We start from the raw sequence: 26,358 nt of genomic DNA, 5'->3' as shown, positions 1-26,358 counted from the left end.
CGGCAATGAGTTCTAGAAATCAGACAGATACAAGCTGGCGTCCAACAAGGGAGCATTCGGTCCCATCATTCATACTGACCTACCTATACACCCTAATACCGTCTTCTCCACCTACGTAGATACCGCAATTTTGCCCTCTACCTCGAATCTTATTCAAGCTACTTCCAACATCCAAAAACACTTTGAGCTTATCGAAGATTGGTGTATAAGGTGGAGGGCAAGACTTAATGAAGAAAAATGTACTCTATGTACATTCACGTTGAGAAAACAGTCTTGATCTCCATTGTATATCAACAACAAAGAGATTCCGACTTTCATTCAAATGAAATACCTTGGACTGTACCTAGACAGCAAACTGACATGGAATCCCACAGAAGGCGAACACCTCAACAGAAGACTTGGACAACTCAAAGATTTCTAGGACCCAACTCTGCTTCCCTGTCAAAACCAAACTTACACAATACTTTACTATGACCACTTTGGACATACTGAGAGAAACTGTGGGGTTCTGCCAAGCCATCCAACATCCAGTGCATCTAATACTTCCAATCAAAAGTCCTTATACGATATTTCAAAGCTCCTTATTACATCATTAACCTCACTACCCACAACGACCTCAATATTCCTTTGGTCAACAGACTGATCCGGTCCTGATTCCAAAAGTTTCACTCCAACCTCACTTATCCTACAGCCCGAGCCCTCTCTACACATTATCATCCCGAGAACCTGCCATGTCGCTTTAATCGACGATAGCCTCGAGACCTTGCCCCTTAATCCCTCACAATGAGTGCAGCAATGGCTGGGTTCTCATGGCATATGTCCTCCGGGTGCTGCCCTGGCATTAGTGTTAGTGCTGTGACTGTGTGAAAAAACTGTTTTGTAATCACATTTGGCATATTTACGAATATGTATAGGGCACAAATAAAATAATAATAAAAAATATATAACACTTTTTTAAATTTTTTTAAAGGTGTAAAATGACTAAGGGTCATAGCTGCCTTAAAACATCCACCAATATAGCCTCCCCACCGCGGATGCACAGCCGGAGAGGCCACGGCCCCAGAGGGACATATATCAGATACTACATCGGTCTTTTGTTCACCAGCAGAAGAAAAATCGACTTAAACTTCAGCTTCACTCTTCCCTTTAATTCTTAATCATTAATATTCAAATTATAATTTTTGAATTTGGCTCGAGTTTACCTATTGATTCCGTTCTGTCTAATTTGATTTTTATGACTTAGTAAATAAATTTAAGAATGTTGATATAATTTTGTTTTCGTAGTGATGTCCCCTCAATCACATAATTAGGAATAGATCTGGGGTAATTTATAAAATTTTAATTTATTATGTACTATCAGTATCTAATTTTAAATACTTGAATGAGAGGGGTCCGCCCTGGATTTTGGCAAGTCCTGTTCTAGGGTAAAATTTTTAGTCTCACTATTGAACGCAAATTAACATGGGCTGCACATATTAAACTCACTCCACCCAAAGGCAAGAAACTATTCAATCTCTACTGCAGTTTCACGCCCATAGGTCTTAAAATTAGAAGTGATCTACTAATACTAATTTTTATTGACTTTACTTATGCACTACTAGATCAAACTTGGTCCCATCCTGTATTCCATATGCACCACCAATCTACCGTCCCATTACGACACATTCATCCACACTTTCATAGATGAAACTACTGTCCTGCCTTCTAATAAAGATCCCTTCCTATCACCTCGCACCCTACAGGCTCACTTGATCCACCCAGTACCTTAGCTGAAAAAGTTACAGATAAAAATAAATTAATATTTTTTTGCTCATTGACATTTTCTATTCTTTAGTTTGGATCTTCTGACCAAAAACCCTCCACTGATGAGGCATATGAGGCGAAAAGATAAAATGCTTCTGACAGGAATAAACCACAGGATGAAAAAATGTGTATTTTGAAAGGAGGATACATAATAAAAGCAAATAATTACAAAAAAATGTTCATTTATATATACATAAATCTATATAAATAATTTATTTTTAAGCGGTTATTTTCCATGGTAAATATTAAATAAGACTCATTAAATTATTACAATTCTAAACAAGGGAATAAAATTCTATCAACATATATTTCTTTTATTTAAGTATCTTTTTTAATTATTATTATTGCATAAATAAATAAAAAAGCTTTTATTTCCCATCCCAAGGAAACAACTGGCCGTTATTAAACATAATGTTTAAAACTGGCCAGTTGTTATCTTTATTTTTCATCGAAGACATCCAAGAATCGTCACTCCAACTCTAAAGAATCGATAATGTTAAACATTGTTATAAACAAATATGTTTAATAAAAATAACAATTACCTGGACTTGTTCAATGAAAGAAATAAGCCTCGAAGAAAGTGTATTGTTTAATACAATCAATTTTTGTAAACTGTAAATATAATTTTTATTAATATATTAATGAAAAAATTAGGGTGTGCTTTTTTCATTACCTTTCAGGCAATATTAACTTTTCAATGACAGTTTTGCATATTTTTTTATTAACGATTTCATCGAACAATGGAATGCCGAAGCTGCAGTCGAGCAAAGACCATTCGTCAATATTTATAGGACCGCAAGTCATTCTCCTTTCAGATATTCCTATCCTTAAAGCTGTGGGGCAAGGCACTTCAACTTTTGAACCACTAATTTAAAAAAAATTATATTTATAATTTTAATAAGGCTATGTTACTAGAATGGATAAACAAATTTTTTGTATTATTGATTTTGCAGGGAGTGTGCATGGATTGGGTCAGGTTGGGAATGTTTAGGTTTAAATAAGCTTAAAATACCTTTCAGTAAACTACGGACTAAAACGGGTTAGGGTTAGGAGGTTAGGAACTGGCTAATTTACATATCCATGTTTTCAAATGTTTCCGTGAAGCAGAGAAAATAGGCTTTGATGCACGAATTTATGCTTTCTCATCCATTTTTCCATGCAAAATTACCCTGTTTTTCCTTGTCTTCTTAGTCGGGTTAGGGTTAAAATTATGGTCATGATGGTGCAGGTTAGGTTAAGTAGGGTTAGAATTAGGGTTGGAAGCACGAGTTTATGTAATAATATGCTTGAAATACTTTTCAACAGAACTCTCGTTGCTGTCAAGACTGTCGTCTTAAGCCATCTCTGTACTTTCTTCACTTCCTACACAATTACCACATTTTTCCTTGTCCTCTTAGTCGGGTTACGGTTAGAGTTATAGACAGGATGGTACAGGTTAGGTTAAGTACGGTTAAGGACTGATTACATTACATAACATGATTGAATGTTTTTCGGTGAAGCAGAGCAAATATGCTTTGAAGCACTAATTTATGTATTTATATGCTTGTAATAATTTCATCAGAACTCTTATAGCTTGTAAGGCTGGCTGTCTCTGTGGATATTTTTGTTTTTTCTTCATTAGCTGTAAAATTACCTCATTCTTCCTTGTCCTCTTAGTCAGGTTAGGTAAGGTTGGGATAGAGTTATGAGAAGAAGGTACAGGTTAGGTTAAGTAGGGTTAGGGTTATGGATGAGATGGTACAAGTTAGGTTAGAGACAATGTTTTTCTTTGAAACAAAGAAAATATGCTTTGAAGCACATTTTATGGCATTAATATGCATGAAATACCTTTCAGTAGAACACTTACTGCCATCAAGACCATTTGTAGTTTCTTCACTAGCTGTACAGTTACCTAAGTCTTTCACAACTGCTAAGTTGGGTTAGGTTAGGATTAAGGTTAGTGATTTAATGTTTTTCAATGAAGTGGAGAAAATATATGAGTGTGATGCACGATTTTATTGTATCATGCTTGAAATACCTTTCAGTAGAACTCTCACTGCTGTCGAGACCATCTGCATTACCGGCCATCTCCGTATTTTCTTCATTAGCTGCAGAATTACCTTGGTCTTCTTCGTCTTCTTCTTCTTTCAACGGAGTTACAATAAATTGTTTTGTATTAAACTCTCCTCCTTCTGAAAACAAAAACAAAATATAATTTTTGTTTGTGTATGTACATCGTATAGTTGAAATTACCGGAAGATATCGTGTGGAGCCAAGCTTCGACTGAAGAAGGCGTAGCTGGCGTGTCCAAATGAGGATGGTGTTCATGCATTTTCAAAGGGAGCGACAGTGTATCTTTCACCTGAAGTTTACTCGGCAAATTTGGACTTTTGACCTTGATCATTGTTATATACCCGCAAGTATGATTGATGTCAAGTTCCTTTGCAAGTCTGACGACGGCGGGATGGTATTTGAAAATTTCAGTCCCGCTTTCTTCACATACAGAACAAACCAAAATTGTATTAAAAAAAAATAAAATAACAAAATCGTATACAAATTTCATTACCGAAATCTGATGTTTCTACAAAGGGAAATGGTATTAAATGAGTGTCAACATCGTTATCGTCGTTACCATGGACCTGAACATGAAAAAAAAAAGAATGGATAGAATAAAAATATTATACAAATATATCAAGCGTAATACCTGGACAAGAACGGGTGAATAACACAAGGCATCGTTCAAAGAAAACAAAAGGTTGGAAAGAGGAATAACAGTCGGATCATGTCCCCATGAAGTAAATAAAACTTTATCACAATTTCTAAGTATTGAAGGCAGCACTGTTATTCTTGTACCTATTTATAAAATTAATTTAGTAGTTTTTTTCTGGTTTAGTAATGAAATAAATGAAATGTAATGATAAATTATTTATAATTTGTTTATGTCACTTTGTCTATTGTTCTGTCTTACTTGTTTATAAATTTGATGTTTTAACATATTTGGACCAAATGTACGTTGTATTGAAAAACTAAAGGCTGGGTTATAAGCAAGGAGAGACGAGAAGCTATCAGTTATATTTCAGAGAATGCTGGTAATTAGCTTGCCCCTTTATCAGAACATGCTCAAAATAACAGTAACACTAAACAAAAATATTGACAAATCTCAAAAAATTATGTGGGGGTTATAAGTAGGGAGAGACAAAAAGTTAACATACTTTTTAAAGAATGTAGGTAGAGTCAATCAACAGCCCTGCTAACTTTTACGGGTTAGCAAATTGATAGCTTCAATGAACTTAAACTCGTGTAGTTGAACGATGTCAGGGTTATAAGCAGGGAGAGGCAAGAAGCTGAGAGTTATATTTCAAAGAATGTTGGTAATCTTGCTTGCTCCTTTATAGTGAACATGCTACAACCCCAATTACAAAGTGTTTTTATACGTTAAATATCAGGGTTATAAGCAGGGAGAGGCAAAACACTGATAATTAATTTTCAGACAATGTTGGTAGTCTAGCTTGCCGCTTCATTGTGACATGCTCAAAACCACAGTAACTCTAAACAAAAATAGTGACTAACCTCGAAAAATTATTTCAGGGTTATAAGTAGGGAGAGACAAAAAATTGACATATATTTGGAAGGTATGTTGATTCAAAAGCCTTACTATTTCTTAGGCAGTGTTAAGAATGTTTGTCTTTCTGTAGGGGGTGACCTGTACAAGGGGTCAGAACCACTTTACAATACTTTTTTCTTATTATTCTAAGTTAAAAAGCCATGGGCCTTCCCAAGATGGAACCGATGGCCTTGGCATGGCCAAGAGTTGGACACCCTAACTACTCGGCCATCACAATCTTATTTTACTTTATATTATTTTCAAAAATTATTGTTGTAAATATTTCTCTCTAAATGTTATTTTGTATATATTTTGTTATTTTTGCTTTGTGTGTATTTTTGTGATGTCAGTTTATAAATTTGGTAATATTTTACATACCACGTGAAAAAAGTATGGAAGGAGGACCGCTTCCTGTCACATGGTATAGAAATAATTTGAACCAAGGTGTATGCGCTTGAGGACAAGGAGGGCCTAGATGTGGCAAATTTTCGCATATGATGGGAGTCACTTCGCCACTAAGAGGCGCCATTGAAACCAAAAGCCTACGGTCAAACAAAAAATATTAAATACAAATTTTTTGTTTTATAAGATTTTTTTGTACCCGTAATTTTTATTTAAGAGCCTATTGCACATATCGTTATCTAAAGATTGAAGGCTTTCGCATCTGACAAGATCTAACCCTTGATGACGTAGGGCGATAATGGTAGAACGCAGGATGAGAGCGTGCTCGAAATACCTTCTCGCTTCACCTTCACTATCATCTCTCGCTGTGCTCACCTATTTAAAGTCCAAATAGTAAAAATTGCCTTATTCAAAGTTAAATGATAAACATTACCTTTTCAAGCTCACAAAGAAAGCTGTCCATGGATTCATCAGTCAATTTTCCCACTTCGAACATTGTTACCGCATGATTTTTCAATCCCTGGGAGAAAATTTTGATGTAAAGAAAATATGGTTTAGAGTAAAAGATTTTTACGTACTGGTGATAAATTTCCCATCATTAAAAACGCCGTCAATGTCGAGTCAAACAAAAAGGCGATTTTAGTCCTTCGTTCCTCTTCATTGCTGCCTTCGGTATTGTATACTTTACTAAAAGAAGAAATCATCTTCGTTGGGCTTGGAGCTCTATAATTAAAATAAAATTTTATTATTATTATTTTTTTTAAGAATAAAATTTTAATTCACCCTTGGTTCCAATTGTCAAAATCGGAATCACAGTTTTTCTTTTTGGCGAAACCTAGCCGGCAATAAAGCGAAACTGCTCTTTTGACCAACTTGAAATTTATTTGTAAAACTCCTGCAAGCTAAGGAAAAATGTGTTACAAAAATAATAATAAACATAAAGGTTAAAAATTAAAACAACCTCTCCAACAGTTGTGTGCTCATCAATTGAGACGAATATTTTATACAGTAGATTTTCAAAACTGTCGCCCAATACTCGGTTCATTACGAAACCTTTTAAAGGAGGTACGACAACTATGTCGTCCTTTTCTATCGGAACGTCCAAATAAATTAATCCTTTCCTGGAATAGAACAAAATTATAAACTTTGATGGTAGACGTTGGTCTACAGTGAACATTTGAGTCTGTCTACACTACCAGATTTTGAGTGTTCATCTCCTCACTGAGGATGGCGCAAAGATGAAACACATTTAAGTGACATTGAAACCCACAAGTGTAGACAGACCCAGTGCCCATTCAACTTACATAACTTTCTTAAATTACTTGTTTTTTCTCGACCTTACTTGTAAAGTTTGTGGACTGTTTCAAAATCCAAGTCGCCGACGACTTGTGCACCGTTATCATACAGCTTGTCGATTAAATTTTTCTCTTGTTCAGTTATAAACTGCAATAATAAACCTTCATGAGAAGTTTGATCAGACTTGATCATCTTGGTTTAACATTAACAGCATAATTGCCATATCGTACTTTTATGTCGTCCTCGACTATGCAGCCGGCTTGAACAATCCACCAGGGCTCCATGTTTATGTCGACAGGCTTCTGAGGGAGTAAATCGCGGATGTTTTTCTTCCTAAAAAGTTTTCGCCTCGATCGACACTGGTTCATCAGGTCTATGTACTCATTTCGGCCGATCCCAAGGAGTCTAAGGCCTGAATATGATTACAAAAATAAAAATAATAAGATGTGCTTTAGAATTATATGTAAATCCTGCTAGAAAAAAAAAAATGCTACTCAGTTTTTACAAAGTTATTTTTGAATGAACACTACCAATTCAAATGTACATCTTACTAAAAAAACATATTTAACTGAATATTATGTAGGAGATGGTCTGCTTATGACTTATGCACGATAACCAGTATTGGTCTATTGTGCACCTCCATTTTTCTATCTAGAGCTCCCCGTTAAGCTTGAGGCTCTTTACCAGATACCAAAGCTTTTTCAAAGGCTCCCATCTGTATCCTTCAGGCCCTGGCTTTTCCTCTCCCAGGATTAGGAATCTCAGCCTACAAAGGTCTTCGCACTTACAGAGGACGTGTTTGGCTGTTTCTTCTTCTTTTTGGCAATAACTGCACAGACTTGTTTCTGCCACTCTGAGTCTATATATATTTCTCTGGAGTCTGCAGTGTCCGGTTAGCAGTCCAACTGATATTCTAGTCATAGCATGTCCTAGATTTAGTAGTTGTGCTATTAGTATGACGGTCTTTTAATACATTTTTTCACATGCTTCTGTCCTGGGCTACATTTCCACCAAGCGAAGGACTTATTATTCCATTGTCAGTGGATCCGTGTTTTTGGCAGTTTGGTAAGCCACAAGTCCTCACTGAACTTTCCTTGGCCTCTTCATTGCACTTCTTTCCTGCATGTCCTGGTACCCAGTCAAAGGTAATTTTGTTATTTGCTCCAATGACTGAAGGGCTCTAATGCGGTCCCATAAGACTATGGACTTACCATCGATGCAATTGCCTTCAATGCCCGTCTGTCGAAGTGGACGGCTATTTTTCTTTGTATAATCACAATTAAATATAAACAAATTACAATGTAAGATTATTTCTTGGGGTCTGTGGAGTTTTGCGCTGTGATACATGTTTTGAATCTGGGTCATTGATTGTGAGTAGATAGCTCAGAAAAGATGATGGGCTAAAAGAATCAACAGACAAGGAGTGTTGACCCATTTCAAAATTTGACCTACTAGTAAAGTTGACAGTCAAGGACAGTCAACCGATAAGGAGAGTCAATAGATCAGTGGAATTGATCGACCAGAAGAGTCGACAGCTCAGGAAAGGTAACGGACCAGAAGAATCAACAGACCAAGAGTGATGACCGATTCAGAGATTTGGCATACTAGTAAAGTTGGCAGTCCAGGAAAGTAAACCGATGAGAAGAGTCAATAGACCAGCGGAGTTGACCGACAATAAGAATCGATAGCTCAGGAAAGATAACGGACCAGAAGAATCAACGGCCAAGGAGTGTTGACCGATTTCGAGATTTGGCATACTAGTAAAGCTGACAGTCCAGGAAAGTAAACCGACGAGGAGAGTCAATAGACCAGTGGAGTTGACCGACCAGAAGAGTCGATAGCTCAGAAAAGATGACGGGCCAAAAGAATCAACGGACAAGGAGTGTTGACCGATTTCGAGATTTGGCATACTAGTAAAGTTGACAGTCCAGGAAAGTAAACCGACGAGGAGAGTCAATAGACCAGTGGAGTTGACCGACCAGAAGAGTCGATAGCTCAGAAAAGATGACGGGCCAAAAGAATCAACGGACAAGGAGTGTTGACCGATTTCGAGATTTGGCATACTAGTAAAGTTGACCGTCCAGGAAAGTAAACCGATGAGGAGAGTCAATAGACCAGCAGAGTTGACTGACAATAAGAATCAATAGCTCAGGAAAGATAACGGACCAGAAGAATCAACGGACTAGCAGTGATGACCGATTTCGAGATTTGGCATACTAGTAAATTTGGCAGTCCAGGAAAGTAAACCGACGAGGAGAGTCAATAGACCAGTGGAGTTGACCGACCAGAAGATTCAATAGCTCAGGAAAGATAACAGGTCAAAAGGATCAACGGACTAGCAGTGATGACTGATTTCGAGATTTGGCATACTAGTAAAGTTGACAGTCCAGGAAAGTAAACCGACGAGGAGAGTCAATAGACCAGTGGAGTTGACCGACCAGAAGAGTCGATAGCTCAGATAATATGACGGGCCAAAAGAATCAACGGACAAGGAGTGTTGACCGATTTCGAGATTTGGCATACTAGTAAAGTTGACCATCCAGGAAAGTAAACCGATGAGGAGAGTCAATAGACCAGCGGAGTTGACCGACAATAAGAATCGATAGCTCAGGAAAGGTAACGGGCCAAAAGCATCAACGGACAAGGAGTAATGACCAATATTGTTATTTGACATACTAGTAAAGTTGACAGTTCAGCACAGTCAACCGATGATGAGAGTCAATAGACCAGCGGAGTTGATCGACCAGAAGAGTCGACGGACCATGAGTGTTGACCGACTTGGAGATTTGACTTACTAGTAAAGTTGATTACCAGGAGAGCCAATCAATATAAAGAGTCAAAATCTCAGGATAATATGTTTTAGTATTGTATATCAATCTTATCCATAATTTTTTTTTTACTTTTGCAGTATACATGCAAATAGAAAAAAAGCTAAATGCTCTCGCCTTGGTTAACAATAGTCCTTACAAGCTCACATACCCAAGCATTTTCTATGTATTAGTAAGTTTTTGCTTAAGTAAAAATTATCCTACTTACAATCAGCAGCCGTGAAATTCGGCAAGGAATCGTAACTCCCTTCGTTGTCCATGAGCGTTTCCAAAACTCTCGTGTAATACTGAAAAGGGGTGACCCGGAGACCTCGTACTATGTTGTAGCTTAGATGGTAAGGGTACAGCAGTAGACTCGTCTGACTGTATACGAGCATGTCTTCATAATACTGCTGCTCCTTCATGCAACGCCTGACTATTAAAAAAATTGAAAGTTAATAAAGTATATTTCAAATGAAATTTAAGAAAAATTACCGATATTTCTTGGGTACTTCAACTGGTTTTTTATGCGAAAATTGACGACAGCTTTTTCATATTCTTTTTGTGAGTTGCCCAAAAACTTTTGAAACAGAACAATTTTCAGATTATTATATTATGACTTTTGTACGATGTGGCCTAAGCGTACCTGTTTGACATTCGCGGGCAATTTGTACCAAGAGACCTTTTCCCTTATGTGCAATTCTACGTCACTGTTCATTATGATCTCTTTGAAAACAATATAAATCAATTAGAAAAGATGATCGTAAAGGCAGTCTAGGCAGTTGTACATTGGGCGCAGAGGCAGCCTGATGCAGTACGGAGTCAGTCGAAGTCGCTGACAGGGGTCAGCGTAGGAAGCCTCCACTGTCTTTTGCTTTAATAATTGAATAACAATTTAAATCAGCTCAGTAACGTCTAAACTGAATAGTCCATAAGAAAAAAACAACAAAGATATTTAATTTGATAAGATAAGATAAAGAACCCTTGAATGAAAATATCTGTTAAAAAAGCTCTTTTTAAACAATAAATCATAAATGTTTTTAAAACTTCTTACGGAAATTATTAATTAATGATGATGATAGTATTGGTAATAAAATACAAACATCCAAACTCCAAAGTCTGATTAGGTGGTTTTAGTAAGTTTAGTAAGTACTAAAGAAAAGCTGACAACGTAAACACAGGCTATGTTTTGTTATCATCGATGTATATAGACATTGCTTGTCAACATCGATAGTCTGTTTCAAAATAAAATCTTCATTGATATGTTTAGTTGTCAAAAAATCTTTACATTGATATTAAAAAAAATGTGATGATGTCTATGATGATGATATGGAGTCAAAACAGAAAGTTAAAGTTTTTATTGAAAAAAAGAAGAGATTTATATCGAAAGTTTAAACCCTGATAAATCGATAAGAAAACTGTCGTACCGTGTAATATTTGAACTGAAAAGACAGTTTTGAAAACAAACCTCAGGTTATTTTGTTTCGATTTGGAGTGTGAGGGATGTAGTGTGCATCATCGGTGTCATCGCCCGCCCGTTTTAGACTGATGATGTGAAAGGGAGGTGAAATAATTTGTAAAACCGTGTCGAACGGTTCCCAAGCCCTCCGGTGATGATTGTCCAACGAGATCATCACGTAAACAAATGACATTTTTGACTAAATCATCCAGGATGAGTGTGAAAATATGCTGCATCAAATTGTCCCTGGCTACAAGGGTGATCGCCATGATAGGCCTGGTACGGTACAAACAATTTCAAAATAAATAAATAAAAAATTGCAAATAATTTGTCTTGAATTCTTTTAACTTTTAGTATAAATCATCAAATTACTTCAATATTACAAGTAAAATAAGCTTAAATGACTTTGAGCAGTACACTACCAAAAAGCAAAGAAATAAATAGTAGGTCAATGACATAAATTAAAAATTAATCAGTACGTTGATTGTATCAGGTCATCCTGGTTTGCCCATTCACAATCAACATTTCGACATTCCATATAATTAATCATCATAATCGCAGATCTTTGGAAGAAAGGTAACTTTAAGTATCAGGACGAGGCTGTCACGTATACTCAGTAAAAAGGTCTATGAACGCCTTCATTCAAATAGAAGCAAATCTTTTAAATTAAAATAATGTTGATTTAATGATGCATGTTTAGATTTTCACCCCAATAAATGTATGCTGAACTATCGTAGGGTCACTTATTGGGTCCGTTTTCACCATGAGTGAAGTCCCTAGGCTGGTTCAGCACTTCGATGATTCGCAGACCAATCCCCATCATCAACTGATATATGGCTTTTCATTTATTGTACTACACAGCTCCACAAAAAAAGTGGCTCACTTTCTATTTTGATTTATTTTTTTAATTTGATGTTTTAGCTATATTTTTTGTTTTACTACTTGAGTAATGTTTTAATAATTATAATTAGACAGAAAGTATTTCTTTTTGTCAGCGGTTGTGAAGCAAAACCACTTCATTCATAATTTGAATTAAAATCTCCAGAATGTAAATCAAATTTAATCCTTAAAAAATGTCTTTTTGCATTATTGTGTTGGTACAATACAATACGATTACAAAAACGCCCATAATCAGCACGTACTCGTTAATAGACGAAATCAGTTACGTTAAGTTTTAGATTTGCCTAAAACGAAGGTGGTCTAGCATGCAGCAGTACCAGGAGACTGCAAGGTGTACTTAGAGACCAGGGTCTCAAGAGCCAGGGGACCGATTAACAGATTTCACACAGACATCGCTTGTCCACTGCTTCTGAAATGTCTCAAAGAATTTGGACTGAACTGGATGTGTTAGCGATGAAACAGTAAGGAGACTTGCAGAAATGATTGCCTGCCAGGAAGCCGGCAACAAACAGAGATGATCGACAGGACTGCTTAGAGTTTGCTAGGTACACTGGCATTAGACAGAAACTGTAACGAAGGAGAGTTACTCTTTCAGACGAGTCTCAGTTTTTTATCCCACAACAGACGTCTTTGAGTTTATCGAGTGGCTGTAGTGTTCTACTGCCAATGCAACATTGCAAGAAGAGGGTCATTCAGAGATGGTTCATTTGTAGTGTTGAGTAGAATTTTTTACCCATGGAGTTACATGTTTTTAATAGGAGTTAATGTATAATTATACGACAAAAATTCTTGAGGAATATGTGAATATGCTTGCTCCTGTTATTGGCGAAAAATTTTTGTTTATGCGAGATAATGCAAGATCATCTGTTGCCACCAGTGTTATGCAGTACATTTGATATGTCACTATTTACACTCTAAGAAGGCCAGGCGGCTGTAACCTTGATGTGAACCTCATTGAGTACTTTTGGGACGAGCTCAGACGTAGGGTAAAATGAGGAAATATCCCTCTTACAACCTTAGCTGAGCCGAAAGTTATGTCATTTGGGATTTCAAGAAGAGGTGAAAGGTGGCATGCTGAGCTTGACTTCGGAGTGCTCTACCTTCAGATCGTCCAAAAGTTTGTCATAGGCAACTTTCACCAAGCATCTGTCACACTGCTTTATTCATTAGTAACAATTTTTTTTCCTGACAAATACAAATTAATAAGAATATAAATATAAAATGTCGAACATTGCTAATAATGGAGTATGCATGGAAGCAGTACGTTCATAAAGATTTTTTTTTAATGAGGGTATTTCAAATATGAGGTCATATGAACCCTCAGGATGCTGGTGCTTTTGGAGAAAAAGCCCACTTGTAAGTACAAGGTTTGAATGCAGGGCCACTGTACTCTACATCTAGTGCATAGGCCCTCCCACACTATACATTCACGCCAATAAATACATTCACTCTCAATTCACGTACTTTAAGGATACAAACTACCACTACTATATACAATAAAACAACCCTTGGCTCCAAAAATCGTAACAGGAGACCCAGATACTCTCTGCCAAGCTCAGACATGATTCTCATATCGGGTGGCATTCCTACACACTCCTTATATGGAGCCAAGGAATTGCAACTTTCACTTAGGTGTGCACCTTTCAGTTAATTGGAACACATCGAGCTTTTTTTACATGCCAGACATGAACATGGGCTTTGGACCAAAAGTAAGCATCCCTGTGACAAGCTCGCATGGCCTATTCGTAATAAGTTGAGGATAACCCTTCTTCTACGAGACAAGTCCTTTGAGGTGTACATGCTCTTGATATGTGAGAGCATCTACCAGTCCGGCCAACCGACACTGAAATTTAATTTTATTCATTTTTTTTTTTTTTATTGCATTTTTAGTATCAGAGGGCCAGACTATGTGGGTAACTTTGGAGATTAAGATGTCCCGGTCTTAACCACCTCATATGCCTTTTTGTTTAGACCTATATGCCTGGTTGTCCGGATAGTTTTGTGGTGGTATTTTTACAAAAAAAGCATGAGAAGGTCAACAGAGGTCGTGCTACCGACTGCGGTAATTGTGCTGATAGGGTGATAAGCAGAGCCACCATTACCTTGAATCACTAAAAGAGTGGGTGTGCCAAGTTGCATGTAATTTTACTATGAAATACTTGGTGCAGGCCACAACCTCACCGCTCTTTCCTGTGAAACCTGGCACCATCCAGTGAAAACTGGCATACTTCGATATCAGTTCCAAGAACATTGCTCAGTAAAGGTATCGTGTAATAGATGACAGCTAACATGGCAAGATTGTCGAGTACGGTTGAAAAGACCCTTGTCATATCTAGGCTTCGCTGAAGCATATTCCTAGGAGTTGTGTCCATTTCTTAAGTCGCTTTATATGTGTTTAATATTGTTTTATTTGAATCATTTAGATCACATCCGTCCTGGTGCTCATACAGATATTCACAGATTTAGCCGAACAGGGCAAAACTTCCGGCACTGTAAGCATACTGCTCGGATTGGACATAGATGAAATCATACTGAAAGCAAATATGCAGAATAACGCAGCGCTCGGTAATGCATTAAGGCTAATTTTCAACCAATAATATTTTATTTATTTATTTTTTTTCAACAGATAAATGGTTGAAAATTGGGTATATGGTATTTGCCATGTTGTTCGCTATAGCAAGTGCAATTTTAATTTGGGGTTCAATAGTAGTAAGTTTTTTTAATTTTAATTATTTATGTTTATGATCATGTTTGCACTTTTTACAAATTTTCTTTTTTTTTAAATATTTCAGGAAATAAATTATTTTGCTTATCCATGGCTTGTATGCGAATCTTTAAGTTCGATCGCGCAGATTGTATCGATATTGCTTATGCTGTCAGATTTCAACAACAGACACGAAAAAGTTGACAATTGGTTATTACTATTCACATTATGCAATTTATGTAAGTAATTTATTATTTACTTTTTGTGTTAATCGACGCATTACCTCGGATTTATTGTTTCAGGCATATATCTTTATTTTTGGGCGGTCGTTTTCATGTCGCAGAAATATTGGGCAGAGGAAAGAAACGAGGAGGTAACTTCCAATTCGACTCTTACGGGAGTGAGCGTTACGACTCATAGCGAACCGTTTGATTCTCAAGCACCGTCGCTTCCAGTAAAATGTTGATATTTACACGTTATAAGACTAAGAGCGATGGAGGGTTTTAAAAAAAGTTCCAATTGTTTTAAAACGTTAAAAAATTCATATTAGTTTTATATTTATTTATTGTTTTGTATTGACTTTTACTTCCATTGTTATATTTGACTTCTAGTGTGAATGCTGTTGATTTATTATTTTGAAAATAAGGGTTACAAAAAAAAAAAAAAAAAAAACGGGAACAAAACAGTATTATGTTTATTAGATTTGTAGTTAAATTTTTGTTTTAATGACATACTTATTGCTATTTAGACATTAAACAGCACGCAAGGCTAATGAGACAAAAAATGTTTCAATTACATTAAAAAAATTCCACAAATTGTGATAGAAATATTAATGTTTAATTGATTATTAATTTATCTAATCAGTGAGGTGCGATAAATTATATTTTACAAAAGTATTTGCACCGTATATCATGTTACAATTTTCACCGAGATCGCCTTATAGAAAATTAAATTACTGACACATTCGGCATTGTTTCTGTAGAAAAATAAATTACTATATGCTATCATAATGATCAAAGTTTGTCATGGACGTAATTGAACTGATCGCCGAATTTATCTCTGTGCCTTGAATAGTCAATTCTATCCAAAGTACTCGCCACCCTTTTCACGGCTTTCCTAATAACAAAAAAAAATGTATATTTTTTTGTTAAAATTATATTTAATAAAAAAAATTACTTGTTGAATATTTTCTTAGCGATCCTTTTCATTGGCGTTTCGACTTTTTTATGTATGTCTGTTAAACCAGGGTGTTTCGGGTTTTTCTTCCTTCTTTGACCTTTTTTAGGCATTTCTAAATCGATGCCAGTTTTCGCCTGGAAAATTTTTCTATAAATTTAACAATTTGGTTAAAAAAAAAAAAATTACTTTTAACTCGGCTAGTAGCACTGGGTCCTGCCAATCAGGCACTCTCGGCTTCTGGCTGGCTTTTTCAACCTTCACTCTGTCTTCATCGTTAATAATGTTACCGTCATCATCCCTGTCGACAATAATTCCATGTAGAGGGCACTGAAAACAAACCAATTTATTACGTTATATTATAAAAAAGGATTTTTTTTTCACCTTGACGCGGTCATAGCGAGGACAGAGTCTGCCCGAGGGTAACGGTGCCTTGCAAGCCCTTGTCACGGGTTCAAACTTCCCCGAAAACTCAATTACACGACTTCTGAGCGCCTCTGAACCGCCTGGGACTTCCATGTCTGACAAATTGGTCAGCGGAGATGTCCAGATTGATGACGCATCTAAATTTACTCTGAAAAAAAAAAATTTAAGAAGATACTCATTGAGATATTATATTTAAATATTTACGGTAGGATTTTTGGAGCTTGTAGATTCTCATCTTCCCAGTGGTAAAGGTCGATATCGAAAGGTAGTTTTGGGGCGATTTTTAACAGTTCAGACTTTCTCGATTTTGTTTCAGAGCCTTCAGGTAGAGACGGTCGAGAAGACGCATTCAAATTTTCAGATGTTGACTTTACAGGTTTGTCCTGCTGTTTTTTACTCTTTTCCTCTGTGCTTTGCTAAAACAAAATTAAACAACTATATAAACTAACTTTTTTTAGTTTGTAAAGATTAAGATTTAAAGACAGTTAAATTTACCAGTATACGTGAAAAGAAGCTCATTTCTTCGTTCTGCTTAATTTTTTTATCTGGCTTCGTTGGTACAACTTCTTCAAAATCATTGTCTGAAGAGTCGGAATCCATTGGTTCTTCAATTTCATTGACTATTTCCAACGTATTGTACTTTCTGATCGCCCCTTCTAAAATTTCCTTTTGCCTCTCTGCCTCCTTAATCATCGATTTATCTCCTACAGTAAATTTTTAATTTTTTAAGAGTTTTATCAAGTATTTAGTTAAATTATTAACCTTTCGTCTTTTGAAGGAGCTCGACCCAGGTGATGGTTTTAGGAAGAAAGCGATTTTTAATTAGGACATACGAATCTTTCGCAGCTTCCAATATTGTCCTGTTGTCATCGTCCATCTTAACTTTTACCTTTTGGTCTGAAAAATAAATAAATACGACAATTACTCGCTTTTGACATCCTTTATGTACTTACCGACAGTCAATTCGATAGTGATTCCACATTGATTGACCATCCCGTAAAGCCTCAGATCGTCGAATTCGACCTCTTCTGTTTTCCGGTCATCAGAAAATTCATCAGGGGCTGGAAGTAGAAGACTGAAACAAGACTGGAGGGATGTCAACGTTGAATTAATTTCTTCTTTCATTTCTGGAAAGAAAAAGAAAAGTCTTTTTTCAATTCCAGTGTCTGTGCATTTTCTCTTGTATTTGTCCTGTAGGCCAACAATAAAGCAAAATAAACAGCCAATTTTGAAAACTATAAAAAATTAGTCCAAACAAGTTTGGTTTTGTATTTAAATGGTAAAGACAACGCACAGAATCTGACCAAATGTCGAAACATAAAAAAGTACCTTCAACTTCATTGTTGACTTTTTTCAACATTTCTTTATTAATCAACATCATTTTCTTTTCCCTCTTCAGTCTCTCTTCTTTCTCCTTTGGATCGACAATTTCAAAAATTGTAAAATCCACCTTTTACAAAAAAAGAAAAAAGTTACAAGTTAAAAAAGTTACTGATCAAATTAAATTTATGTACATTATGTGCGCATTCGAGGTGGTGGAGAACGGATTTGAGGATGGGATGATCGGCACGATATTTCTGACACCATTCGTGGATCACGGTGAAACAGAGCTTTCTCGCCTCCTTGGCTGCCTTCGCCGGAGGCGGCATCGGTTTCTCCCTTCCGACTCCAGATCCATGGGTGAAGAAATCCCTAATGTTATCGACGACCATGTGTCGAAAATCTTCAAACTTACTGTGACAAACAAAAAATTCTATACTTAGACATTAATTTAATAAATAAATTAATGGAGAATATCGCATCACTGAGGCATCATGAACTTCCAGGGCGGAGCTGTTCTTTGTCCAATTTATAAACAAAGGTGACAGAATGACATGTGAAAATCATCACGATGCACTTCTGCTGGTGGTATATAATTTTAAGGTTAAAAAGGAGTCAGCCTCTTAACAATCTTACACATCCTGACCAATACTGGTCTATTGTGCAATATCTGTTATTTGCTAGAGGCCTACAGCTCTTTGCTAAGCTTAATGCTTTTTTATCATAGCCCAAAGCTTTGTTAAAAGATTTTGTATGTTTATCCTTGAAGCATTGACTTTTCTTTAATCCCATCCTGCATAGGTCTTAAAATCCAACAGAGGATATGCTCTGTTGTTTTTTCTTCTTCATGACAAGTCTGCCTAGGCTTGTATTTGCTGCTTTGAGTCTATAAATATTCATCGGAATCAGTCTTTTTAACTAGTTCTAAAATAAGGTTAGTTTCTAAGGTCCTAGAGGTTAGTTCAAACTGCAGTTAGTTTATAAGGTCCTTTAATGAAATTGTTCCCATGCCTCTGTCCCGGAATACCATGACTTATTGGTGGTATTTCCATAGCCAACAATAATCACAGGCTGTTAAAGACGGTTGATAGGGGCTACCAGACTACAATTATGTATAAAAAATTGTAAATATTTTATAAGCCCTTTAGATACTACTGTAACGGGTGAAACCAGCAAATGTAGATCTTTTCAATTAGCATAGAAGCACTCTCCGCAATTATAATGTAAATTGTAATTTTAGTACATCAAGTGGCCGTTTTGTTTCGCAGGTATGGGGTCTCCTTTAGACACGGCGGTGTGGAGCATGAGAATTTTTTTTTCAGAATGTCAAGAAGGGCAGGTAGGGCTGAAAGTAAGACCAAAGCTGTACAGGGGATGAAGTGGAGGAGAACCTTAGAAATTTGGGAATAAGAGGGTACAAGGTAAGTAGAGCAAGGAGAGAGTAGTTTTTGATTCTTGAACAGTCCCTGGCCCAACTAGGGCTTTAGCGCTAACCAGTACAATAACCTTATATTATTATTAGGTGCACCTAGTAATAAATTTAATAATTAATAAATTAATTAACTTACATAAACAATTCATTTATGAGCTGAATAGAGCTGAGCTTGACTTCGGAGTGCTCTTCCTTCAGATCGTCCGAAAGTTTGTCATAGGCAACTTTCACCAAGCATCTGTCAACACTGCTTTATTCATTAGTAATAATTTTTTTCTAACTAATACAAATTTATAAGAATATAAATATAAAATGTTGAACATTGCTAATAATGGAATGATTGTAAGATGATTTGAAGCAGTAAATTTTTTTAATGAGGGTATATCAAATATTAGGCATATCAACTTTTTGCGTGCTGGTGCTTTAAAAAAAAAGTCATGTTTGAATGCAGGGCTGCTGGATTCGAACCCAGGGCTTTTATTTTACAGTGGTGAGTGTCGTGTCAACGCCTAAACCATTGCGGCCACCGATGCCCTATAAAGAAACTTTAGCACCACTACTAAACAATTTGGTCTCATGTGATCCTGTAGAAGATTTTGAGACAAACTTAATTTTAAAGTATTCTTTTTATGTAAGGTCTTGGTTGAGATGAAAAAATTTGTGTCACGAGTGGGTTTGAATCCCGTTTGTCACACTAACTTTTTCATCTCAACCAAGACCTTACATAAAAAGAATAATTAATATTGTCAATTAGGCCACTAAACAAATGGATTAATTTTTAAAGATTATTTTTTATACGGTAAATATCAAGCTTCATCTTGGTTTGCATATCCTCACTGTGTTTGTAAACATATTTCAGCATCATCTTTAATCAGACACATAATTCAGCAAGGACCAGGATGATCAGCAACGATGAAATTACAGGTTCATCACTCCGACCACAAAGAGAAATTTCAAAAGAAATTCCAGCATTTATTAAAAATGCTTCAGTTTATGTTAGTTAATCATTACAATCCAAGTAGATTTTAAAGTCTTTTGGTGAATTACAAAGATTCTTCCTCAACACAGAACTTCAGACTTCGGACCCCGAAGAAGAATTTCTTCGCAGGGTTTTCAATAAAATTACCTGCAGGTATCAAGGATGATTTTAAGTTTCCGTTTGTCGAGCGTACTTTTGCCGGAATGGGTCAAACTTTCGACGAGCTTTTTAAGTTGTTCGGCTTTCTCCATTTCACCATAAATGCAAAGATTTTGACTTGTTGTGTCAATAACAGCGAGTGAAACCTCAAGGTGATAACGATAAGGTCGCTAGGGGAAGCCTGGCTGCATGTCGTCTCAATGATAAAATGCAAATTGTCAAAATTCAAAAACCCCACCCTGAAAATTTGAAAAAATATTAGGACATGAAAAATTGGGTTATTTAAATAAATCATGTTGTTTCTCTTTACTTTTTGTTTAACCAGCATATAAGCAACACACATTTATATAAAAATCATCATTATATGTATTACTTTTAATTACAATGTAAAAAATTGTGATTAAACTTTATAGAGATTTGAACATTAATTTAAAAAAATACTCAATACTAAAACATTGTTCGTGTCAGCGACATCATTACTGATTATAATTCTGCTTTGTGTTTAAGGTTTTCATCCATTTTCCCTTGATTGATTTTTTTACAACCTAACTATTGTTCTTCTGTATTTTTGTCTATTTAAATGCAAGTTTTCACTAGGTTCTTATATTGAAAGGAGAAAAATAAGAAAAATAAAAGCAATGATCGTAAGATAAATGATCAGGGAGGAACAATCTGATAAACTGCAGACTGTCCGACAAAACCAAAACATTTACTTAATATACAAATTTATAAACATTTATGATCATCATCAAAAGTCTTAAAATCATGATATGAGTTAAACAAAGCAAATAATTCATTTATTACTTAGAGTGAGAGTTTGTTATATCACAGTTAATATTATTATATTATCCGTGTTTTTGTTGTGAACTGTTGTTTTATTTTTTGATATTTTCTATCATAATAAAATTTCCCAGATTGTTCAATTTTTATTTATGACAACCTTGTGCTTTGAGTATTAATATTTATCGGAATTTTGATTACACCTAATCTTCTTCAATTAATAAATAATTATTTACTTTATATTTATGTTAATTTTTAAGAAAAGCCTATTTTCCTGCATGCTTTATTATTTGGGCGTTGACAGATGTATTTAAAGAGAAAAAAGTGTGAATTATTAATATTAGCTACAATGTCCTGATGAAAGAGATGTATTTTTCGATAGCCTGACGAAAGGATTTAGTGTTTTTCATTTTTTGTCAATATGGCATAAGAGATGACCCAACAGCAAAACGTGCTGAACAGGATGGTTAAGAACAAAAAACTTTTAGCTGTTATGATAAACATTAATTTCACCTCCTTAACAATTATTTCTTTCCTCGAAGGCAACTACAAACCATAACAATCAACATAAAATCATCAACATCATCAGAAGAGCGTAAGGCAGGTAAGTAGAGTAAGGCAAGATGTTGGCTAATCCAAACGACACGTAACAATAAAAGTTGAGGTGGATTAATGATCCATTTTTTCACACTATTTTTCGTTATTATGCCATTTATCTTTTACAGACATGACGAAAGCAAACGTGCAAACCAGGTGGCCAAGGACCAAACAGCTGACATTTATGTCATACATTAATATAATTTATTTCTTATAAAGGTTTTTATACTGTCCTCATGCTAATACATCTATTCAAGTATGTTTTTCTTCTCCTTTTATTATTCTAATGTGAATTTTTGAAAGACCTTTCGTGCTGTCTTTCTGACGAGCGTGGTTTCTGTGACTTGTCGCGATGTCATATAACAATTGCCAAAAAAACCAAAAACAAGAACAAATCGTCAAGGGTAATTATTTTTTTAATAAAAGGGGGCTATACTCTTCTCGCTAGGCCTCCGGGCATAAGAGAAATCCCACCTGGCAGGAGGCACAGGTGAACCTGAAATGTATAAATCAACAATTGTACATCCACTACCTAACTTTTTCCAACTGTCCCGAAACGCTTTTCGTTACACGATGCGTTGTTTAAAACTTGAAAATATAAAATTATACCTTTACATGTTTTGTATGAGGGTTTATTCGTTAAAATGAGCTTTATCAGAATGATTTGAAGCTGAGTATATACATGTTCTAATGTGTTGGGAATAAGTATTAAGATTTTAAGATTTAAGATGATGGATAATATCAATAGATTTACTAATTTCTAAGGCTGAAAAACCTACAGAATGTGTGCAAAAACGATTATGTTTTATGCGCATGCGATGGTTGTAGTGGATATGGAAGTTTTTCCCTTTTTCACCCACGCACAAAGGAATTAACTTGTGTCGGCTTGCTCGAGCCATAACGATTCGCTCTTCTCGAGGAAACTATTAGAGTGGTCACATCCAGGAGTTCCGGTGAGGTACAAGGGCAAGAAGACGGGCAGGACACGGTCCGTGGTCACAAGGACACGTTCTCGATAGCTCACGCCTCTAACTGTACACAGTGTTCCACTCTCGACGGCGAGGATGTATAAAAATCACGAGTGTCGTTTAATATTAAAAGCCATTTTCGTGTCGGTTAACGTGGTGTGTAATCGAAGAAAATCGATTCGGTGGAAGTTGAATGTCAAGACATACCAGAACAGAATTGAATTTAATAACACTAAACTAACACAGACCTAATCCAGGACCAGGATTGGCTGTTATTACAAAACAAGAACATCAATTTAATTTTTACCAGGACAGAACCAGGAAACAATCAATCACAATAGGTAAAAGATCCTGGAACAAAATTTAAATTTAAATTTTTTTAAACCCACACTTATATTACAAAACAAGAACATCAATGTAATTTTTACCAGGACAGTACCAGGAAACAATCAATCACAATAGGCAAAAGATGTTTGTACCCGTGGAACAAAATTTAAATTTTTTTAAACCCACACTTATATTACAAAACCACATATCAACAATTGAAAAATGGAGCTATTTTTGGAAAATAAACTGTAACGTCTCAACTTCACAACACACTCCAACTTCACTTGTCCTAGCTTCGTTCCCAAAATTCGAAAGGTTGTGTTGGGGTGGGACGTTAGTGTCCGAGTGGATCAAAGTCAAGACAGCTCAAGTGGTTAGAGCAGATACGCTGATTTAATGCTTATTGTTAGTAGGTATTGGTTGAGATAAAAAAGTCCGTGTCACGAGCGGGATTCGAACCCTCGACCTTCGGCTAAATACGCCACTGCTCTACCACTTGAGCTGTACTTCATTTTTAAATCATTAATTCACTACTTTCGTGGTCCGCTTGACCAATTAATATATTATAATTAATTAAGGTTTTTAGTTGAGATAAAAAGTTAGTTATAACTTAGATGTTGAGTTGTACATTTTTTTTGCCTCCCGTACTGAGGAGTGCCGCTAATGTGGCGTTTATGCCATACAATATATACAATTTATGCAGACTCTTTTGATCTTTACAATTTATTTTATAAATAGAATACAAGAAAAAACAAAGATTTACACATTTTATAGTCAATATTTCACAATACAACAATTTTTGGTTTATAAATTTATGAGACAATATGTACTTATCCACGTAGAAATCAATGAAAAACAATCTAAAGAAAAAAAGAAAAGATAAACAATAAAAACTTAAACAACAATTTTTTATAGATATGACTTTAAATGAATTAACCAATTATTTTTTAATTTTCGTTATTATTATAGTTATTTAGAGAATGTCAAAACGTATAATATAAAACATAATATTAATGAATTTACGATTTTATGATGGTGTTAATTACTTTCCATCAGATGTTTTAGATATTTTCTTAGTTCTTTTGGAAGTAAGAAAACTGCTGTTAAGTAAACTATTTGGAACATTAATAAACAGCTTTATGCTATTAATTAAGAAAGGGTTGGAGTATATTTTAGTTATGTCCATTGATAGAATTGTAATTGACTGACAAGTATTGTGGGCTGTTTATTAATTAGAAGGATTGAATTTTTTATTTTCATTTTATGTGAGATGTTGATGGACTGCAATCTGGAAAAATTGATAGTTAGGGGATTCTAGAGTAATTTAGAATTCGGAGAGTGAGGGATTACCCTCAATTGAGTTGGGTCGCCCTTTCTCGCACAGAATTGGAATTTCGAATATATAGTCTAAGTTTAGTGTTTCAATTTTTCTCTTATATTTAACAAATAGACAGTTCGGTTGCTTAGAGTGTATAATTTTAAACATTGTTGATATTATGGTCATTTTTTTGTAACTTATCAACTTTAATCTTAACTTCACTAGTTTTCGTGGTCCGCTTGACCAATTAATATCTTTCAATTAATTAAGGTTTTTAGTTGAGATAAAAAAGTCAGTGTCACGAGCGGGATTCGAACCCACGACCTTCGGCTAGATATGCAGCTACTTCGATCCACTCAGACACTAACCTCCCATCTAAACCCCTCCTTTTGAAAAATGGCAAAAAGGAGAGTAAATTCAAAAGGTGGGGTTGAGATGGGAAGTTAGTGTCCGAGTGGGTCGAAGTCACGATAGCTCAAGTAGTAGAGCAGCGGCGTATTTAGCGTATTTTTTAAAGATTATTTTGTTGTTCAAAGAGTGGCCAAAATGTAGCCACATTTCGATACGATCTTTCTAAAATCTATTTGGTCTAATACAACCGATATTTTTTTGTTTTATTCCTCTAATAAATAGCTAGGGGTTTTTGAAAATAGTAATCTTAAATTTTTGAGAACAAACTGAAGTTGTGACAAAAATCTTACACCTTTTTGTTGCACAGAAAAATTCGTGTATCCGCTCGTGAGTGTTTTTTTTAACAATTTTTTGTTACTATTATTTTCCTATTAATATTTTACAAAAATGATGAAAGAATCGTTTAAAACTGATGAGTGGTTTTGGAAGTAAGTATTACTGTATTATTATTGCTAAGAAAGAGGGATTTCTGAACGTACTTAAATTTTTCATTTTGCTGCTCCTTTTTACTCCATAAAAACTTCACACACAGGTTCTTCTTGCTATTGAGAGTTTATAGACGATGTTTTAGTCAGGAAAATAAATTTTGACAAAGAAAAGAAAAGACGAGCATGAAGAATCGCTCAAGAAAGTTATTCTCTGCTTTATTTGTTTTAGTTTAATAAGACAAGATTTAAAAGTAAAGAAGTCCTTCGTTCTTAAATATCGTGGGTTATTTTTTTGTTATTCTGAAATCCAACCTAATAGGAGAGTGAGGTGCGGCAACAAATTTTCGGAAATCAGACCGATACAAGCCGGCGTCCCACAAGGGAGCATTCTTGGTTCCATCCTTTACCTCATCTATAATGCTGACCTCCGTGCACACCCCAATACTGCCATCACCCCTAGCGGACGATACTGCAATAAATCGAATCTTAACCAAACTATATCCAACATCCAAGAACACCTTGAGTTTATCGAAGGCTGATGAAAAAATTGATGGACAAGACTGAATGGAGAAAAATGCACTCATTTTCTCATTGAAAACCAGTCTTGCCCTCCACAACAAAGAGACTTCCATTCAAGTCAAATATTTAGCACTATACCTAGACAGCAGTGGAATCCCAACAAAAGGATTTAGGAGACAACAACTTAACAGAATACAAGTACTTGAACAAGTACGAAGACACGCAAGATCGAAATCCGTTTCGGCTACTAAACTAACCTTATACAAGACTACTGCGGCCATTTTGGATATACGAAGTGGACCTGGGTTTCTGCCAAGCCATCCAATATCCAGCGAATTCAATCCTTCCTATCAAAAGTCCACAGACAAACAAAGCTCCTTACTACAGTCCACAACGACTTCAACAATCCTTTTTGTCAACGAACTGATCCGTCCCCGAATCCAAAAGTTTCACACCAACCTCTTGATCCATCTTAACTCTACTTCAGAAGATGATGGGTTTTGGTCTGCGAGTCGGTGAACTCATGTTGAACCGGCACACGGCCACTTATTGGGTCTGTCTTCA

At 35.6% G+C, this 26,358-nt stretch overlaps 3 protein-coding genes across 4 annotated transcripts; 1 reads left to right on the top strand and 2 right to left on the bottom strand.

Annotated features, from left to right (window-relative positions):
• Positions 1-2,031: 2,031 nt before the first annotated feature.
• On the bottom strand, positions 2,032-11,069 carry LOC106669586 (protein FAM91A1). The gene is made up of 19 exons (XM_014399159.2): positions 10,946-11,069; positions 10,538-10,765; positions 10,387-10,471; positions 10,121-10,327; positions 7,315-7,496; positions 7,131-7,231; positions 6,750-6,909; positions 6,572-6,690; positions 6,367-6,511; positions 6,222-6,308; positions 5,988-6,163; positions 5,765-5,928; positions 4,487-4,635; positions 4,349-4,421; positions 4,036-4,275; positions 3,821-3,974; positions 2,477-2,668; positions 2,346-2,415; positions 2,032-2,282 (listed from the first exon to the last, which is right to left on the bottom strand). The coding sequence occupies exons 2-19, from the start codon at positions 10,607-10,609 to the stop codon at positions 2,172-2,174; spliced, it is 2,487 nt and encodes an 828-aa protein (XP_014254645.1). The 5' UTR covers positions 10,610-10,765; positions 10,946-11,069; the 3' UTR covers positions 2,032-2,171.
• Positions 11,070-11,333: 264 nt separating this feature from the next.
• Positions 11,334-15,626, top strand: LOC106669582. The gene is made up of 5 exons (XM_014399154.2): positions 11,334-11,629; positions 14,674-14,815; positions 14,877-14,959; positions 15,043-15,193; positions 15,257-15,626. The coding sequence occupies exons 1-5, from the start codon at positions 11,537-11,539 to the stop codon at positions 15,418-15,420; spliced, it is 633 nt and encodes a 210-aa protein (XP_014254640.1). The 5' UTR covers positions 11,334-11,536; the 3' UTR covers positions 15,421-15,626.
• On the bottom strand, positions 15,625-20,605 carry LOC106669581 (UV-stimulated scaffold protein A-like). Of its 2 annotated transcripts, none has more exons than XM_024228595.1 (12): positions 20,435-20,605; positions 19,445-19,558; positions 18,071-18,290; positions 17,886-18,006; positions 17,510-17,683; positions 17,319-17,453; positions 17,052-17,260; positions 16,761-16,972; positions 16,515-16,704; positions 16,320-16,460; positions 16,131-16,267; positions 15,625-16,070 (listed from the first exon to the last, which is right to left on the bottom strand). In XM_024228595.1, exons 1-12 carry the CDS (start codon positions 20,536-20,538, stop codon positions 15,968-15,970), a joined length of 1,860 nt encoding a protein of 619 aa, XP_024084363.1. In that variant the 5' UTR covers positions 20,539-20,605; the 3' UTR covers positions 15,625-15,967. The 2 variants fall into 2 exon arrangements, with proteins under 2 accessions (XP_024084363.1, XP_014254639.1); XM_014399153.2 differs by having other exon boundaries at positions 19,445-19,555.
• Positions 20,606-26,358: the final 5,753 nt, after the last annotated feature.

This window comes from Cimex lectularius, unplaced genomic scaffold (assembly GCF_000648675.2).
Source record: "Cimex lectularius strain Harlan isolate CLEC.00 unplaced genomic scaffold, Clec_2.1 scaffold77, whole genome shotgun sequence".
In the NCBI taxonomy this organism is placed as follows: Eukaryota; Metazoa; Arthropoda; class Insecta; order Hemiptera; family Cimicidae; genus Cimex; species Cimex lectularius.
Note: the sequence above shows the minus strand (reverse complement) of the source record. Positions and strands in the feature narration are given on the sequence as shown.